We start from the raw sequence: 17,391 nt of genomic DNA on the forward strand, positions 1-17,391 counted from the left end.
TGTTTAATTTACAAAGAATATAATACCCTTTATGTAATAAAGAACGTATAAGAATAAACCATAGAATATACGATGTCATTCGCATAATGGAGATAGAAAATTGAACTACTAAACTTTGGGTTGAATAGTTAGTATGATAATGTCACTTGGTCTATATACTTGATTTCATTAATGTTATATGATGTAGTTTATAGTGTTATGTTATAGTTTTACAGTCATTTATTAAAGCTATTAATGGAACATTTGATCTTATTTCATCCCAATCTTAAAAAAAAGGTACACCCTTTGATGCTTTGTTGGCCCTTCTATGAACATTTAATTAATTAATTCCTTTATTATTAAGAACAAGATATCCTGCCATGTGATTAGTATAAATAGAGAGTACAAATGTGATTACATTTACAGTTAAATGACAAATTAGCTTTTGACCTGATGAGTTAAGAGATATCAGAAAAATCATAAAAAAAGGTTAAATTAGGAAAGTTTGGGCATTTTGGTAAAAGAAGAGAGTCAATAAACAATCTCAGAGCATTCTTCTTATTTCTTATCTTAGCTGTCACCCTTTGTTTAGTTTATTTATTCATCTTCATTCAGTAATTGTAATTGTAATTATAATTGAAATTGAAATTTCTATTCCTGTTCCTCTCTTCCACCTGTCTTTCAAAAACTCTTGTTCCACAAACACAAAACACATCTCAATCTCTGTGTTCCAAATTCTCATTTTTTTTTCCAGCTGAAAACAAAGTTCCACAGATTGTATTTCGATCCATGGCATCAAGACGGCGCATGTTGTTAAAGGTCATAATCCTTGGAGATAGCGGGTAAATGCATGTTCTTTTTTTCTTTTGTGTGTATATATTAAATTTGAATTTTTTTTGAATTAATTAAAAATTGGTTTGTTTTATATCATACCCAGAAAGGAAAAACTGAAAAGGGGTGGTGCATTTTTCTTTGGAGTGTATATTTTTAAGAAAAAGTTTATTTTTTTCTTCTTGGTTTGTTAGCAAAAACTATGAAAGATATAGTTTATGAGATGCTGAAGATTGGAGGAGGAAGAAATGAGACTTGAATTGATGATTATTCTTGAATTCTTGAAAACATAGAACTTTCTTACAAAACGTGTGTTACATGAAAGCAAAAATCTGTTATGATTCAATAGTTTTGCAATATTCTGAGAGGGCTTAGTTTAATATTATGTCTTTGCGTGCAAATGCTTGAAAGGTTACTATATCATCAGATGCAATTGTTTGTTGTGTTATTCATCCAATCTCTGTTTGCTGATGATAATTTATTTGGTTTTTGTTTTGTTTTTTCCCCTTCATTTTGGCAGGGTTGGCAAAACATCATTGATGAATCAGTATGCCCGAGACTCATTTTCTTTCATAAGCATTTTTGTTATAGTACATTTAGCAATGGCTTGATGAATGCTGGTTTATTTGATTTGCATTATCAAGATCATGATTTTCGTTTCTCATCTCTGCATGTAGGTATGTGAATCGAAAGTTTAGTAATCAGTATAAGGCTACCATTGGTGCGGATTTTCTAACCAAGGAAGTTCAGTTTGAAGATAGGTTGTTCACATTGCAGGTGAAGAATCCCTTCAGATGAAAAACAATTCTTATATTGATCTATTTCACTATCGGATTGTTTATTATCTGAATTAGTTTTCACACTGATCATCGCTTTATTTTGAAATATCTCTGTAATATCTTGCTGAACATAGCTAGAGCATGTTTTAAACTGTTCTTGTTATTGACCATTCTGTTCATTAGAGTTTTGATGGATGATCTTTACAGTCTCATTCTAAAGAAAATAATAGAAAACAGACGAAATATTCTGTTTTCTTGCAATTCTTTGTTTCTTGTGGTGAGGTTAATCTCTATGATATAAGAAATGATGACCATTGTGAATGGTTTATGATAGTAATTTGGTAAGTGCCTGGTACTTTCTAAGGGATATAAGTTCAATTTCTGCCTCTGTTTTTTTTATATGTTGTTCATTGAATAGTTCTGAGTTCCTCTGTTTGTTTGAAGAATATGGTAAGGTATAAATATAATCATTTAAGATTGAGATGATCTCGTTTTACTTATAGATTTGGGACACTGCTGGTCAAGAGCGCTTTCAGAGTCTCGGTGTGGCTTTCTATCGGGGTGCAGACTGTTGTGTCCTTGTATATGATGTAAATGTCATGAAATCTTTTGAGAACCTTAATCACTGGCGAGAAGAGTTTCTTATTCAGGTGACCTTTTATCATTCTCTGATGTTGTGCCCTTCCGTTTGTTAAAAGAACATTGAGAAGCTCAAGTAAATGGTTTCATTTTCAGGCTAGTCCATCTGATCCTGAAAACTTCCCATTTGTTGTCTTGGGGAACAAAATAGATGTCGACGGTGGAAACAGCCGAGTTGTAAGTTACTCCTGTCATTATTGTCACTTATTGCCTTATGAAAAGTTCTGTGCAATTTTCCCAAAAACTTCCCATTTGTAAGTTCCTCTATTATGATGTCTTTCTCGTTTCAGATCTCTGAGAAGAAAGCAAAGGCATGGTGTGCTTCCAAGGGAAACATTCCGTACTTCGAGACCTCTGCAAAAGAAGGATTTAATGTTGAAGCTGCTTTCCAGTGTATAGCCAAGAATGCACTCAAGAACGAACCTGAAGAAGAAATGTGAGTGTTCATTGATTCATTTTTCTGTTTTCATTTCCTATTGGGCTGGATATCCACCCTCGGGAACTTCTCCCGTGCTTTCTCGAAACTAATCTTTGTCATTAAGGTTATAACCCTCCTAAAATTCAAGAGAGCTATGTCGCACTGTCAAATTCAATATTTACCAGTTAATGATTTATAGGGTCTTGTACATTTGAATGTGAAATGATTTATGATTCCACTTCCCTTTAAGATAAACAATTTACTTTAATCATCATAAGACTTAAGTATTGTGTATTGTGTTGATTATATCAGGTACCTCCCTGACTCGATCGATGTTGGTGGTGGTGGTCGACAGCAGAGATCCACAGGCTGTGAATGTTAAGAGTAGAGTGTTCAATCTGGATCAGCTTTGCTTGGTGCCATAGTACAAGACATTGACAAATTCATTATTAGTCAGCTAAAACAACATTAGCTATGTAAAACCAGGAACAAATTCTCTGTCATGTATACTGAATATTATTTGTGTATTGTTGAGTTATCATATTGAAGTGAAATATTTTAATTTTGATGTAAGTGTCTTGCATTTGACAAGTTTTCTGTTTGGTTATTGAGCTTAAATAGCCTAGCACAATCATTCTCTTTCATTCAAACTTGGGAAAATGTTGGCTGAGCTATTAACAATAGGTTTCGAATTCAAATTGAGTATCTAGTTGCATTACAAATTTACAACTCAGAATAGAGAACTTCTCAATGCAAGGTTAATTTGGCTGTAATTAGATAAGAAAATGATGAAGGGTGGTTGAAGAATAATTGGAGAAATCTGAACATATATATTAACTTATAAACAAAATAAGGAATGTTTTACATGAATTATTTATTGGTATAATATTCAAGTTAGTCCTCCAATAGTGTCTCTACCACTATTTAGTTCTTTGTTGGTTTTATGATATGATTAGTAAAATAATATAATTCTATGGCACGTTTAATCTTCTAAGTAATCATCATATTGTGCATTGTACATTACTACATGTTATTTTTTGTCTTACGCTCCTCCAATTTTCAAGGTTCCCTCATTTGATATTCAAATGGAAGATTCCAAATTGTGCAGGATATTCCTTCCTCCGAAGATTACAACAGTGTCCTAATGGATTCTATTATGAGACTTTTTGTTTCATAATTCCTTTTTGATAGTGGCACTAATCGAGAATAGATCCTCTCAATTTTTTCTTAACAATTGAGATAGTGAAGTATGATCTCTTACAATTAGTTTTATAAATAGAACCAAAAATAAATACGAAAGAGAGCAATGAATAATTAAAAATCACATTTTACATTCTCAATTTTTTTTAACAATTGAGAGGATCCATTCCCACACCAATAGCAATAATCACATGCTTCACAACACTAACACAACACAATTAACATTTTACAGTATGCATTTATCCTCTAAAAATTTGATAAGCTTTGGAGCAATTGTCTTTTTTAGTCATATTTAACCAACAACTTTTTTTTTTTCAGTATTTGACCAATAAAAATATTTTTATATTAAATTTTAATAATATAAAAATAAAATATTAACTTAAGAGTGTTAACTAATATTAATAAAAAAATATTTACTCCTCATTGTTTTTAGCAGTGTTTTATTGGTGGTGAATTGTAGGCCACCTGATATGCACAACAAAAATCAAATAAAAAATCAGCAGAAAGCTCAAATTCACGAAGGCCATGGAAGTTTCTCGATGGTCACAGAAGCAGCATCGCCATTCACCGCCACATTCTGGAGCCTAATATAGCAACCGCTTCCTCTCTGAGATTTAGCAAATAGGGTTTCATTTCCAAAATTAAAAAATCACAAAAAATCTAATTTGGAATTGGAACCTGATTTTCCAATGGAGTCAACCAAAGAACAACACGGGTTACTGCACCAGATCCTACCCCCGCGCCTCGAAGATGCAGGCCTCGAAGATTGTGCTCTTCCGCCTGAATCCATCCACCAAGCATTCCTCAAAGCAGCCGCTGCCGTGAAGTCCGCCGCCGCGATTTTCTCCGATGACGATGACGAGACTGCCGGAGATTGCGTCAACGACCCGTGGCCAGCCGCAGCCGAGGGAACCTCCGATGCCGTGATTGGGATCGAGCCGGAGAACGAGCCGCCCGGAGCATGTGCCGTCGAGAAAGGATGCGAAGAAGGCGGCGATGAGGTGAAGGTCTCTGGTGGTAGCGGCGGCGAAGTGGAGGAGGTTGTGGAAGAAATTGTGGTTGGAGAAGGAGCTAAATTGGGGGAAGGTGAAGAAGAACCTTGCATTGATGAATTGCAAGGTTTGGGAATTGAAGATGATGCAAAGAAGAAAAACTGTGAAGAAGAGAAGAAACCTACTTTAACTGAAGGCTATGTATGAAACGCGGAAAAAGTTGAAATTTCCTTCGGTTTTTGTTCTGGGTAGCCCTGTTTTTTTTTTTTGTTTTCATTATGGCCAGTTTCTGTTAATTCTCCGTTACTAAGAAATCTGCGTAGTTAAGGTGTTTTGTAAACTGTAGCTGCAATGTCAATGTATTTCTTTCTTCAAATCTTGATGTTGATTTTCTTTCCTTGAGATCTTTGTTTGAAAGGGTATATCCCTTTGATTTTCAATAAATTCAGTCTAGTTGTATTAAAGTCATTGTTGATATCAGAATCAACGCCCAATTTGTAACCACATTTGCAAATTCATGTTAGAAACAATATGTACGGTGACACCTTTGATAAGATCATAAGGTTTTATTTGTATCCAATAATAAGTCCCCCGATGAGACGTTTAGAGCTGAAAATGGTTGCCTCTAATTTAGGCCCTATTAAATGTGTTATATAGATAGATATATGTTTCAACTTTCACAGCTTGTTTAAAAACTTTTTAATGGTATAGAATTAAATTTTAGTGTTTTGGAATAAATTAATAAAATTATACTTGTTCAAAAATAATGGTTACACACACAAAATCTATGCATTTTTTTTAAGATAGTAGACCTTCCAAAAAAATATATATTATATTGAGTGAATTAAAAGAAAAAAAAAAGGAAACAAAAGTGGTGAAAAAAGAGAGTATGTGTTAAAAAATAGAAGACATTTAAAGAAAATTTAAGAAAAAGTAATTAAATTATAAAAGTATTTTAGACGGTTTAAATTTCAAATGAAATTCCAATAAAATAAAATTTTAAGTCAGATTTATTTAAATTAGAATTGATTTTGAAAAAAAAATAGAAAAACTAATTTAATTACTTCTGTTTCAAACAATGGAATTAAATTCAAAGGCATTTAATATTTTCCCATAATTGGACCAGAAAAAAGGTATGTAACAGCCGGGTAATAAAAGATAAAAAAGATACCAGTGGGTCCTAAGTGGAATTCCGAATTCTATTGCTATGATCTTAACAAACTCGAGCATACAGCCCGAAGTAACAAGCAATACGCTCAACAATGCTCCCACAATCATCAATGTTTAACGTCTGAAAAAATTATTGTAGACAAATGAAGGCGCATCAAAGTTATTTTGATAGTTCAATAGATGGCATCAAATTAAACCAATGGGGTTAAGAGGGGCTTTCCGAGGAAGTGAGCCTCCAGATTGTCAAGGACAAGGTCAGCCATTGCAGTCCGAGTTTCAACTGTGGCGCTTCCAACATGAGGCAGCAAAACAACATTTTCAAGCCCAAACAGCTCTTCGGGGACATGAGGCTCTTTCTCGAACACATCTAGCCCAGCTCCTCCTAGGCGACCTTCAAGCAGTGCAGAGACCAGCTCCGGCTCATCAACATGCTTGCCTCGCCCAATGTTGATCAGAACACCCTTTGGACCGAGAGCATTTATCACCTCCCGGTTGATTATGTGATGAGTTTCCGACGTAAGAGGGCAGGCAACAACCAGTACATCACAGTTGGAGGCTAACTCAACAACACTTGGATAGTACTTGTACTTCGAATCTGGTTTTTCATTTCTGGAGTAATAACATATTGAACAGTCGAATCCTTCAGCTCTCTTGGCAACTGCTGCGCCAATCCTTCCCAACCCAAGAATGCCGAGGGTTTTGCCAGAGAACTGCAAGGGTAATATTATACAAATAAATATAAATTTGGCATTGCAAAAGCAAATGGGATCCCAAAAAAGTATGTGTGCACGTATAAAACAAATTATGATGTGATGATGATTGATCGTTCGGGTCTTGTTTTCTAAGACCGCTATGAATAGTACAAATTGTTAGGCAGTCTGTTTATGGTGCTCAGACAAAAAAATGAATGGATGAGAAAAGTTATCCTCATGGCAAAAGAAATCTCAGATTAACGAGATTATTTTATCTCATCATCACAGCACCTTCTCCTATTTATAGTTTCAATTCAAAAATGAAAATAAGTAAATAACAAACAAGTAAGATATAACTGTTTACATATACATGAGAATGATGAGATTAATGGAGACGGAGATAACAATATATGAAGAATAATAGAATGAAAGGTGCTCAGAAGAATGAATGGATAGAATTGTTTCCTCATAGCAAAAGAAATCTCAGATTAACGAGATTATTTCATATCATCATCACAGCACCTTCTATTCACTATTTCACTTCAAAATGGAAAACAAACACACTAGTAACGTTTAAATGTTTACATATTGTCATATACAGGTGTGTGTGTGTTTGTGAGAGAGAGAGAGAGAGAGAGAGAAGCAAATTGGTTTCTTATATATTCTTCATTCGGTGTCGTCATTGCTAGCATAGGCGAACTGCATCTTTAACAGAGATGACGATAATGATTAATGAAGGGGTTATAAACTTAGTTATAAACTTGTAACAACAGAACACTTTAAAGTTACACGTTTAATAGCCCATGCCACGAACCATAGCTCGTGTTAGGCGGCGCTGCAGCTTGAAGATTTAGGGTTTTTTATCCTTGTTCGTTTTATGGCTCTCTTTTTCTTTGGGTCAGAAATTCTGTTTTTTTTTTTTTGTCTTGAGAGGAATTCTTTTATAATTGGAGTAAACTTTTGGGCTAACAGATAATGATGTGGATTAAGGTTTTTACACCCCTCCCCCTCAAAATTCTTTATTGGGCTTCTTCCTTTATTGGGTCTATCATTAAGGAGATTGGAAGGCACTATGCACCCAGGGTTTCACTTTGTTGACAACACCACCCCTGTAGTGCTCAGACATACCTATAGGGAAGGTAACCAGGCTGCAGACTGGCTGGCAAAAAAAAGTGTGGAGGAGAGAGGTGCAGGGTACAGCTTCATTGACTCCCCTTTTATGGATTTGAGATCCATCTTAGATGCTGACATGAGAGGGGTCTCCTTACCCGTTGTGTTATTGATTTATAACTGTTTGTTTCTTTTTGGGGCTTTCAGCCCCCTTTGACTACCAAAAAAAAAATTTTAGGGGATGATTTTAGTGGGGCTACCTTACACCGATATGTGTAATTCTTTTGCTTTCTCTTTCTGGGAGTTAACCCCGTTTGCTTACAAAAAAAATAAAATTACATTCTTAGTATTCCCAAATTTCCAAGGCTAAACTTCACTCGAACTTTTGTCTTTTGCCTTTCGGCCATATGCAAATACTTTGAGACATACCAAGAGAAAGAAACTGAAAACCATGTAGGACAACAAACAGCAACTGTTTCAAAGAATGAAGAATTGTAGACCCTTTTGTGAGACTAAACTTATTCCATTAGGTAAATACTTTTATTTCCAAATTCCAAGTATGAAAGACTAGTAGCACAAAGCCACAAACAAATCTCTGGAGGGTTGTTTAGGGAAGGCATTAAGAGGACAAGTCAGTAATATGCCCGGGGCTGTGATACTTGTCAAAGAAACAAGTATCAAAAGTATCGATACACTTTCACCTGGAGGCCTCTAGCAGCCCCTCTCCATTCCGTGTCAAGTTGGACTAATATCTCTATGGACTTCAACTGAAGATTACCCGCATGCGATGGGGGGTTTGATATCAGGTAGAGGATAGGCTCGCAAAATATGAACATTTCATAGCCCTGTCTCACCCTTTCAGTGCCAAGGATGTAGTATCATTTCATGAGTTCCCCAAATCTATCATTTCAAAGCTGTCTAGGTTGTGGCTAAGACTACTTTGAAGCACAGCACAGCCTATAATCCTCAAATGGATTGCCACACCAAAGAGGCGAACAAGTTTTTGGAAGCTTATTGGGTGCTTCACTAATGGGAAGCCTAAACAATGACCCAAGTGATTAAGGCTTGGTTTGGTAAAGCTTTTCGAAGAGGTGCTTGTGCTTTTTAAAAGCTCAAGCTCCTCGTTTTGTGTTTGGTAAATAAAAAATATCATGTGCTTGTGCTTACAGCTTTTAAAAGATCGGGGTACTTTTGAAAGCACCTAAGATAGAGCTTTTCAAAGTTGACTTGTGCTTTTCAAAATTTAAAAGTCTAATATAACCTCATATGTTAACTAATTTTCAAATTTAATGCTTGCATTTATGTCTATTATAGTATTTTTAAATTTTAAAAGTTATTTTACCAAATGCAATTGTTGTTGCATGTGATTATTAAAAGCAATTTTTAATTTGATTTACCAAACATAAATGCTACAACTTTTAAAAAACCATCTTTTAAAAGTTAGCTTTTATAAGCTACTTTTGAAAAATAAAAGCTTTACCAAACTAAGCCTAAGTGGGCTGAATTTCAGCTCTAAAATTATAAAGCCTCCTACTTTACAGAAGGGGTATTTGCTTCCATCAGCAGTGGAAGAGGTAAATCAGATCCTGATTGAAAGGGCTAAGCAGCTTGATGAATTGAAACAGCAGTTACTAAAGCCGCAAACCAGGATGAAGAGCCTGGTGTTTGAAGTTTGAACTCTGAACCATGGGAGCTAGTGTCCTTTAAAATACAGCACTATAAGCTTAAGTCTCTACCTAATAATTCAATAAAAAACTCAATCCACGTTTTTATGGACAATTTCACCGTATTTTTCATATTTCACTCGCCGGATCTAAATTGTCTGATTCAATATTTTCGAGCTAACCTAGTGGTTTACTCAAGTTTCAAGTTAAATGCAAAAGAACAATCACATTTCATCAATGGTAAATGCAAAAAAAGGGAAATGAAGCACAGTGTTAAGTGTTCTTCGTTTACCTTAGTAGTCAACTTGTAGTCACCTTTTTTCCAATTCCCGCTCCTCACGTATCGATCGCACTCGCAGATCCGCCTCAGTACCGCAAGAATCAACCCGATCGTCAAATCCGCAACCTCATCGGTCAAAACATCGGGAGTGTTCGTAACCCTAACCCCTTTCTCCTTGCACTTCTGGAGATCTATCCTATCCACGCCGACGCTGAAGCTCGAAACAATCTCCAGCTTGGGAAGCGCCTCGATGAGCGCCGCATCGGGTCCGCCGCTGGAGCTGGCTACGACGGCGCGTATGGAGGCGGCATGGTCGCGGAGGACGGCGGCCCTCTGCGATGGATCGATACCGCGGAAGAGGTTGTAGCGCTTGTCGAGCTCTTGTTCGAGATATGGAAGGACTTTTCCGACGAGGAGGACGCTGATTGATCCCATATTGTTTTAGGGTTAGGGTTTCAGGGCGGCGATGGTTGTCCTGAACTGTGAGGCACTGAAGCTCCATGGAGATAGATAAAGTTATAGTGGCAGAGACAACAGGTACCATTCGTACCATCACTAACAATAAAATTATTGTTGTTTTATTTTCCGATTTTAAATTTCATTTTACTGACAAAATAAGAAAATTATACAAGTGTTTCTAATTTTTTTTTTCCTTTTCTTTTCCAGTAGCATGGCTATTGGCTAATTATTAGTAATTATAGAAGTTATAATTAATTAATTATAGAAGCCTCGGTAGTCGGTACCACTATAAAAATGTTTGGATAAGAAATAATAAACGATGAGCAGTGATTGAGAATTTTAATTTATTTTTTTAATTATTTATTTAATATTTAAAAGAATAAAAAATTTAAATATATATGTTATTTTTTAAAATTATTAAAAAGATTAATTTGGTGTATTTTGTGATAATGACATAATAAATAATACATAGACAAATAATATTGTAACGTGCGATCAAATAATATTGTGATACGTAATTAAATTATAAAGTGAGACATATCACTAATAGTCTATATCAACATATTATTAATTAGTATATTAATTTTAAAAATATAATTGATACAAATAATATCTCATTAACAAATTTAATGTATCATGCTAATCTCATAAATCACTAGGATTTAACTCGAAATAGATTGTTCCCAGTTTGCATGTGACAGTGGCATAGTTACAGCCTTACAGGAAATCACAAATCTAACTGAATCTTAATACTATTTTTTTTATATGAGATTGATAGGTGAGTTATGTTGAGTTATGGAGTATTGGAAAGATATACACGATTGTGACGACTTTCAATTTTTTGCTTTAGTGAGAAGAAATTGGACCTAGGATTTTCTGTTAGTATACAAATCGGACTTAGGGTTTTTTGTCAATACACAAATCAAACCCAGGATTTATACAAATCGGACCCAGGATTTTCTACCAGTATACAAATCGGACCCAAAATTTACACAAATCGGACCCAAAATTTTCTGCCAGTACACAAATTGAACTCAGGATTTTCAGTACCTCTTCATACTCTGGTAAAACACCATATACCTTCATAATTCTACTATACACCAACCCTGCCTCTATATTAAAATTAAAAAGTTCTCCGAGCATCCTCTCTGTTTAGAACATCAAGGCCAAAAATATGTTTCTTTGCGAATAAAATATGTTTAGTTAATATAACACTTGATCTTTTAAAATGTTGCACAGTTGCACGTGCTTTTGCTATTAGATTAAAGTATGAAATTAATTTTTTTTTTGTTTATCAAAAGATATATGTATTCTGAGGTTATGAGCTGCTTAACCAATAGATGGTGTAGAATACCCAGATCAAAAGTTGCAGCAATGACAGGGTGGATTATTATGACATCCTAGTGATCCTATATTGGTGTCATTAAATTAATAATAAATCTATTTTATATTGAAGGATTGGGCATATGGCATCATCATGTATAAAAGAAGAGAAAGAAAAAAAATGAACCTAGAAATTGATACATATATTTGTTCTTCAAAAGCAGTATTGCCTACTAGTTTTACTTAGAAATCTGAAAAACATTTTTTCTCTTTTTAAAATTTATTTGAATCATGCTAAAATTTAACATTATTATCATCTATCATATACATGTATTAGCAAAACTTTTATTATTCAGATAGTTGAATATCAATTGCACCATACAAACTAAAATTATTATTTGTTATGGTCTAATTTGAGAACCAATGTTTTTTTTTTTAACCCCAAAAAGAAGAGAGAGAGAGAGAAAAGAAGAAATAATTTACTAAATGTTGATCAGAAATTTTCTATTTTTTAAATACTCTTGAAGCAACTTAACCTTAATTAATTATTCTAAAGTGAGGCATCAACACCGTCCAGTGATGGAAGATAGAGTGAGTTTAATTTGTGTCAATGTTAATTAATTAATTGGCTAAGCATGCATGTCTGCCTCCCCTGTCTTTAGCAAACTTTGACCCTCAAATTAGAACCTTAAATTAAGTAATTAACCATCCAATTAAACCCTCACATCTAATAACATAACATAACATAATAAAATAAGATTATACTAATATAATCATTAAAAAATTGTTTCTTCCACAAATCTTAAACCCACATAATCTTATCTCATATTTTTTTTCTTTATCTATCAACAATTCAACATGCACCCCACGTTCAATGAACTCAGCACAAAAAAAGAAAATAAAACCAACTCAAACCCCATCAAATAATCACCTCCAACCCTTTTTTTCTCTCTTCAAACTCTCAAAACTTCTAAAAGAACAAAATGCACCATTTCTTTTACAATAACTCCTATTTCATGAAGGAACAAAGTTCTTTCTGGTTTCTTTCTTCACCCTCCATGTTTTGTTCTTGCTTGAAAATATAACCATTACTCCTTGGAAGAAAGCCATAGATACAAAGAATTCTGTGTTAGACATCATTAGGAGATATATTTGTATATTATTCAAAAGAAGAAAGAAGGAAAGAAAGAAAGAAAAGATGGTGAAGGCATTGGAACAAGAAAATGAAAGTTATAAATCCAAACTATTCCATTTCAAAGGAATGTTTGAGAACACAGGTAGGCATACAAAGAGTTTGAGCATTGAGAGTGCTAGCAAATTGGATGTGGCTGAAGAAGATATAGTTTCATCAAAGAGTCAAGGTTCAAAGCTCAATGAATTAGATAAAAACAAAAACAATAATAATAAGAGTCCTGCTGCTGCTCCAGCTAAGCCAAGGGTTATGAGCAAGGAAGAAATTGAACTCAAAGAACAAAAAGATAAGCTACTGCAGGGTAAGAAAAACATAACATATGCTATGCTTTAATTTGCTATGATATGATTTACAGCATTTTGATTTAGAAGCACTTTTCATCATATTGTAATATGTTTGCTTTCATATGATATATGATTGATAATATGTCATTTAAAAAATGTTGGGTATTATGCATTTTCAGAAATGGAACAAATGAAGGAGAGATTTGCAAAGTTGCTATTGGGTGAAGATATGTCTGGTGGTGGAAAAGGTGTTTCATCTGCATTGGCCTTGTCAAATGCGTTCACAAATCTTGCAGGTACTTTTAATTTTGACATTGTTTGAATTATGAGGACAAAAGATTTGTGTTCTTCCCTTTTTCTTCTTAAGATGATGATAGAAATGTTTGAAAAATTTTCTCATTTTTTTTCTTATTTCGAATGCAGCTTCGATTTTCGGAGAGCAACGACGCCTAGAGCCGATGCCTCCAGAGAGGAAAGCAAAGTGGAAAAAAGAAATTGATTGGCTTCTATCAGTTACTGAATACATTGTTGAGATGGTTCCTCAACAACAAAAGAACAAGGATGGCACAACCATGGAGGTTAATTAAATTGAATTGGATTAAATTAAAGCTGATTAGTCCTATGTTCCCTCTTATGATTGAAACTCATATTTGATTTGAATAGATCATGACGACGCGACAAAGAACTGATCTCCACATGAATATCCCTGCCTTAAAAAAGCTTGATACAATGCTTCTTGTAAGTAGTTTCAATTTGACATAATTTGATTGTTGGTTAACTCAGACAACTAACATTCAATGGCTGAGCAGGAATGTTTAGATGGCTTCCAAGAGAAGCAAGAGTTCTATTATGTAAAGAAGGATGCTTCGGATGATTCGGAGAAAGATGGAGGGAAGAATGATGACAAGTGGTGGTTGCCTACACCTAAGGTTCCAGTAGATGGTTTATCTGAGGCATCAAGAAGGTTTCTGCAGTACCAAAAAGATAGTGTCAACCAAGTCCTCAAAGCAGCCATGGCCATAAATGCTCAAACTCTATCAGAAATGGAGATCCCTGAAAGCTACATTGATTCCCTACCCAAGGTAAGTTTGACATAAATATTAAAAAGTATTTAGATATTACTTTCATTTAGACAAAATAGTGCATTGAAATAGTGATGTTATAGCTTCTTCTCAATCCTTTCTTTTCTTCTTGTTTAGAATGGAAGATCAAGTCTAGGCGAATCGATCTACCGGAGCATTACAGTTGAGTTTTTTGATCCGGACCAGTTCCTATCAACTGTGGACTTGTCATCAGAACACAAGATCCTTGATCTGAAGAACAGAATTGAGGCTTCAATGGTAATTTGGAGGAGGAAGATGAACCAAAAGGACTCAAAATCATCTTGGAGTTCTGCTGTGAGTCTGGAGAAAAGAGAACAATTTGAAGACAGAGCAGAAACCATCTTGCTTCTCATTAAGCATCGTTTCCCCGGAGCTCCTCAATCTGCATTGGATATAAGCAAAATCCAATTCAACAGGGTAAGGCCTAACTAAGAACAACTTTACTATTTACAATTTCTAAAAGAATCTAAAAGAATTGCACCCACAATCTAAATTTCTAATTAGCCTTTTGGCCTTATGATAAGACTAAATTCATGGAGGGGGATCTCTTTTGCCATGGCAGGATGTGGGGCAAGCTTGTCTCGAAAGCTATTCAAGAATCTTGGAAAGTTTGGCCTATACAGTGCTTTCAAGAATAGAAGATGTACAATATGCAGATCAACAAACTCAAAATCCTAGGAAGAGTAATGCTGCAAAGAGCTCAATTCCAAGGCCTCCAACAACTCCTAAAGATGATGTAGACAGTGGTTCGATGACCCTCTCGGATTTCATGGGTTGGAATGGTGGTGATCACAGTAATAAGGATCCTTTCGCGGCTACAGACGACTTCTACAAGGATATTGACAATGGAAAAGGCCAGAAGCTTCCAAATGTAACGACTGATAAGAAGGTTTCCTATCTTGATTCCTTGGGAGGTATGAGAAGTCCAACTTCGCGCCATTAATGCCGCGAAATGGAGGACTAATAGTATGACAACTGATGAAACTGGTTCCGAAATAGGGAAGCAGGGAAAGCAAGGTAGAAGAGTATATCTATCTATATATATTTATAAATATATAAAGTCTTCAAGAAGAACAATTAGGCCTCCATTGAGGGTGTTCTTCAAAGACTTGATTGATTATTATTTGATAACTATTAATTTTATCTTTCAATTTGTACATAGAAGTGAATATATACAAAAGCTGAATGTTTGTAACATATTGTATCCTCAGTGTAGGAAGGATTTGTAGTCATGCAGCTGCAAAGATGAATTCAAAGAATTCTCATTGTATATGTACTATTACAAAAAAAAAAAAAACATGTTATTTATTAACTAAATAGCTTCCAAAAATTGTGGAATGAAAAGCATTGTTCTAAATATATTTGATTCCATTGTTTCTCTGATATTGGTATGTGGATATTTAGGTCTTAATTAGAAAACCAAAGCAATGCATAAGGCTGATGAAAGTAAAAATTAAACATGTTTGAATAATAATAGTAGGATGTAGTAGTCATCAGTCATCACACTTTACACATTATGAAAAAGCAAGAAACATGGAAAATGTGGTAGCAAATTAGATCTTGCCACGTGGACCAAGCTTTGGTGGGAGTTGTGGGCCCTTCTTGATTGGGAGAATGTCACCTGAAGCAGTGGCACTGAAGTATGCAAGTGTTGAACCACCTCCCAAGATCAAGAACTTGAGCAACAATCCCCTCTTTGTGAATGGAGCAGCAAATGTCTCAAAGAACTTGCTCTGCAAATCCATTTTCAATGATGTAATTAGTTGTATATATACTTGTGCCACAAGAAAGATAGAAATTTGAGACCATGTGTTGTTTTGCACATTTTTGTTATATATTATTTCATATTTCAAAATGTATTCTATACGGATAACCGGTTTGATAGCTAACTTTTTGTGTTAACAAGTAGATAATTTTTAATGTAGCTAGAAAAGATGGAGATGACACAGATGATGAGATGAACCTGAAGAGGGTTGTAAGGTGAAGGTGCATCTGAACCATACAAATCCCACTGCCCTGTAGTGTTGCCAATGTCCTCCAAATCAAAGTACACACTCTTGTCACCATACTTTGCTACCACAGCACCACTCCTGTTAATGTTAATGTCATACTCTATTAGCATTCATTCAATGTTGAAAAGAGAAAATGAAAGAGCCAAGAAATTGAAAGAAAATTTAAGGAGGAAAAAAAAAACCAGTTTTCAGTTTTTGACTATATAAAATAGTTGAATTATAAGGGGGAAAAAACCCACCATAAGTAGAATACTAGTGTATATACACTAGTGGCAGAAACTATGTAGCTAACCAACCATAAATACTTGTTAGTCTCAATTATACTAATTAAAAACTAATCATCCTTAAGGGTCATTCTTCTTTCTCTTCTAGAAAGAAAAGAAAATGAGTCCATGTTGAATTGTTGATACTTATATACTCATCAAGTCAAATTTCAACATGTGCAATAATATATCATTTTTTTTTATAAAAAAAGTATGGTAGTTACCTGAATTTCTTGGATTTTAAAGTTTGGTGAGAGGATTTGAAAGAGAGCTTAGTTCCATTAAGGGAACTTCCAGCAAGTCCATTGACTGCAGCTGGTTGAACAGCAGCTAAGGTTGCAAGGGAAGCCATGAATATGTGTTCTGTTTCACTCTGTAACTAACTTCACTTAGATTTTCTGTGTCAGGTAGCAAGATTGTTCATAGATGTTTTGGTTTTTGATCTGTTGATTGGATCTAATATTGCCACGTGGCAAGCTACATTTACTTGTGCATATTTGGGATGCTCATTTATGAGGTGACATGTGGCTTGAAGATAGATAAGGTTATCCAGTTTTATGAAAACTCTTGTGGTCCACAGTAACATTTGGCTGATTCCAACATAGGATCTTTGGAGGAATTTTATGTATAGCTTACAACAATTTTGTCTAATAATAGTTGCCTATGTTAGTTTAGTTTTCCCCCCTCCCTTTTGCCACTCTTCATGTTTTTTTTTTTCTCACACAATTTAAGTTTACTATTAAAATTATTTGGCTTAATTTTAATTTTATAAGTGAAAAATTAGAAAATATTATCACATTTTAGCACTTATTTATGCTTAATTCTTTAATGTATCTATAAATAATATCAAATAATTTTACTTAAAATTTATTAACAAATTGATGCATTGCATGGGATAAAATTCAAATTCCTAATACTTGTTAAGTAGAAGAGTATGCTGGACCAAGTCAAATTGTTTAATTTTTTTATTCAGGTGATACAATACTTAATTTTTTTATTAT

General features: G+C 34.4%; 5 protein-coding genes and 2 non-coding genes across 7 annotated transcripts; 3 read left to right on the forward strand and 4 right to left on the reverse strand.

Moving 5' to 3' along the window:
• Positions 1–592: 592 nt before the first annotated feature.
• RABG3D (RAB GTPase homolog G3D) lies at positions 593–3,228 on the forward strand. Its single transcript, XM_016319001.3, has 7 exons — positions 593–821; positions 1,331–1,357; positions 1,488–1,587; positions 2,093–2,239; positions 2,325–2,405; positions 2,519–2,664; positions 2,959–3,228. Exons 1-7 carry the CDS (start codon positions 769–771, stop codon positions 3,026–3,028), a joined length of 624 nt encoding a protein of 207 aa, XP_016174487.1. The 5' UTR covers positions 593–768; the 3' UTR covers positions 3,029–3,228.
• A 1,024-nt stretch (positions 3,229–4,252) lies between these two features.
• Positions 4,253–5,418, forward strand: LOC107617259 (uncharacterized). Its single transcript, XM_016319002.3, has one exon. The coding sequence runs from the start codon at positions 4,536–4,538 to the stop codon at positions 5,043–5,045; it is 510 nt and encodes a 169-aa protein (XP_016174488.1). The 5' UTR covers positions 4,253–4,535; the 3' UTR covers positions 5,046–5,418.
• Positions 5,419–6,015: 597 nt separating this feature from the next.
• On the reverse strand, positions 6,016–10,341 carry LOC107617257 (glyoxylate/hydroxypyruvate/pyruvate reductase 2KGR). The gene is made up of 2 exons (XM_088497938.1): positions 9,767–10,341; positions 6,016–6,718 (listed from the first exon to the last, which is right to left on the reverse strand). Exons 1-2 carry the CDS (start codon positions 10,187–10,189, stop codon positions 6,200–6,202), a joined length of 942 nt encoding a protein of 313 aa, XP_088354064.1. The 5' UTR covers positions 10,190–10,341; the 3' UTR covers positions 6,016–6,199.
• Positions 6,898–6,990, reverse strand: LOC148543552 (small nucleolar RNA U30). The gene has a single exon (XR_015901800.1). It is a non-coding gene; the product is annotated as a small nucleolar RNA U30 (small nucleolar RNA).
• Positions 7,135–7,221, reverse strand: LOC148543553 (small nucleolar RNA U30). The gene has a single exon (XR_015901801.1). It is a non-coding gene; the product is annotated as a small nucleolar RNA U30 (small nucleolar RNA).
• A 1,715-nt stretch (positions 10,342–12,056) lies between the features above and the next one.
• On the forward strand, positions 12,057–15,400 carry LOC107617261 (rop guanine nucleotide exchange factor 12). The gene is made up of 7 exons (XM_088499772.1): positions 12,057–13,029; positions 13,192–13,308; positions 13,436–13,590; positions 13,676–13,750; positions 13,822–14,094; positions 14,212–14,532; positions 14,678–15,400. Exons 1-7 carry the CDS (start codon positions 12,735–12,737, stop codon positions 15,056–15,058), a joined length of 1,617 nt encoding a protein of 538 aa, XP_088355898.1. The 5' UTR covers positions 12,057–12,734; the 3' UTR covers positions 15,059–15,400.
• A 156-nt stretch (positions 15,401–15,556) lies between these two features.
• On the reverse strand, positions 15,557–17,045 carry PSAH2 (photosystem I subunit H2). Its single transcript, XM_016319003.3, has 3 exons — positions 16,615–17,045; positions 16,079–16,205; positions 15,557–15,848 (listed from the first exon to the last, which is right to left on the reverse strand). The coding sequence occupies exons 1-3, from the start codon at positions 16,740–16,742 to the stop codon at positions 15,669–15,671; spliced, it is 435 nt and encodes a 144-aa protein (XP_016174489.1). The 5' UTR covers positions 16,743–17,045; the 3' UTR covers positions 15,557–15,668.
• Positions 17,046–17,391: the final 346 nt, after the last annotated feature.

Source organism: Arachis ipaensis, chromosome B9 (assembly GCF_059453495.1).
Source record: "Arachis ipaensis isolate K30076 ecotype BB chromosome B9, ASM5945349v1, whole genome shotgun sequence".
NCBI classification, from domain to species: domain Eukaryota; kingdom Viridiplantae; phylum Streptophyta; class Magnoliopsida; order Fabales; family Fabaceae; genus Arachis; species Arachis ipaensis.

Bases quoted from the DNA above. Each gene is read 5' to 3' on its own strand.
- RABG3D (XM_016319001.3), top strand. From the start codon at position 769: ATGGCATCAAGACGGCGCATGTTGTTAAAGGTCATAATCCTTGGAGAT. The intron at 1,358-1,487 runs GTATGCCCGAGA...CTCTGCATGTAG, and splicing joins AAAACATCATTGATGAATCA to GTATGTGAATCGAAAGTTTA. The intron at 2,406-2,518 runs GTAAGTTACTCC...TTCTCGTTTCAG, and splicing joins ACGGTGGAAACAGCCGAGTT to ATCTCTGAGAAGAAAGCAAA.
- LOC107617259 (XM_016319002.3), top strand. From the start codon at position 4,536: ATGGAGTCAACCAAAGAACAACACGGGTTACTGCACCAGATCCTACCC.
- LOC107617257 (XM_088497938.1), bottom strand. From the start codon at position 10,189: ATGGGATCAATCAGCGTCCTCCTCGTCGGAAAAGTCCTTCCATATCTC. The intron at 6,719-9,766 runs GTAAACGAAGAA...TTACCCTTGCAG, and splicing joins ACTACAAGTTGACTACTAAG to TTCTCTGGCAAAACCCTCGG.
- LOC107617261 (XM_088499772.1), top strand. From the start codon at position 12,735: ATGGTGAAGGCATTGGAACAAGAAAATGAAAGTTATAAATCCAAACTA. The intron at 13,591-13,675 runs GTTAATTAAATT...TGATTTGAATAG, and splicing joins AGGATGGCACAACCATGGAG to ATCATGACGACGCGACAAAG. The intron at 14,533-14,677 runs GTAAGGCCTAAC...TTGCCATGGCAG, and splicing joins GCAAAATCCAATTCAACAGG to GATGTGGGGCAAGCTTGTCT.
- PSAH2 (XM_016319003.3), bottom strand. From the start codon at position 16,742: ATGGCTTCCCTTGCAACCTTAGCTGCTGTTCAACCAGCTGCAGTCAAT. The intron at 16,206-16,614 runs GTAACTACCATA...TAACATTAACAG, and splicing joins TTAAAATCCAAGAAATTCAG to GAGTGGTGCTGTGGTAGCAA. The intron at 15,849-16,078 runs GTTCATCTCATC...ATGGATTTGCAG, and splicing joins CACCTTACAACCCTCTTCAG to AGCAAGTTCTTTGAGACATT.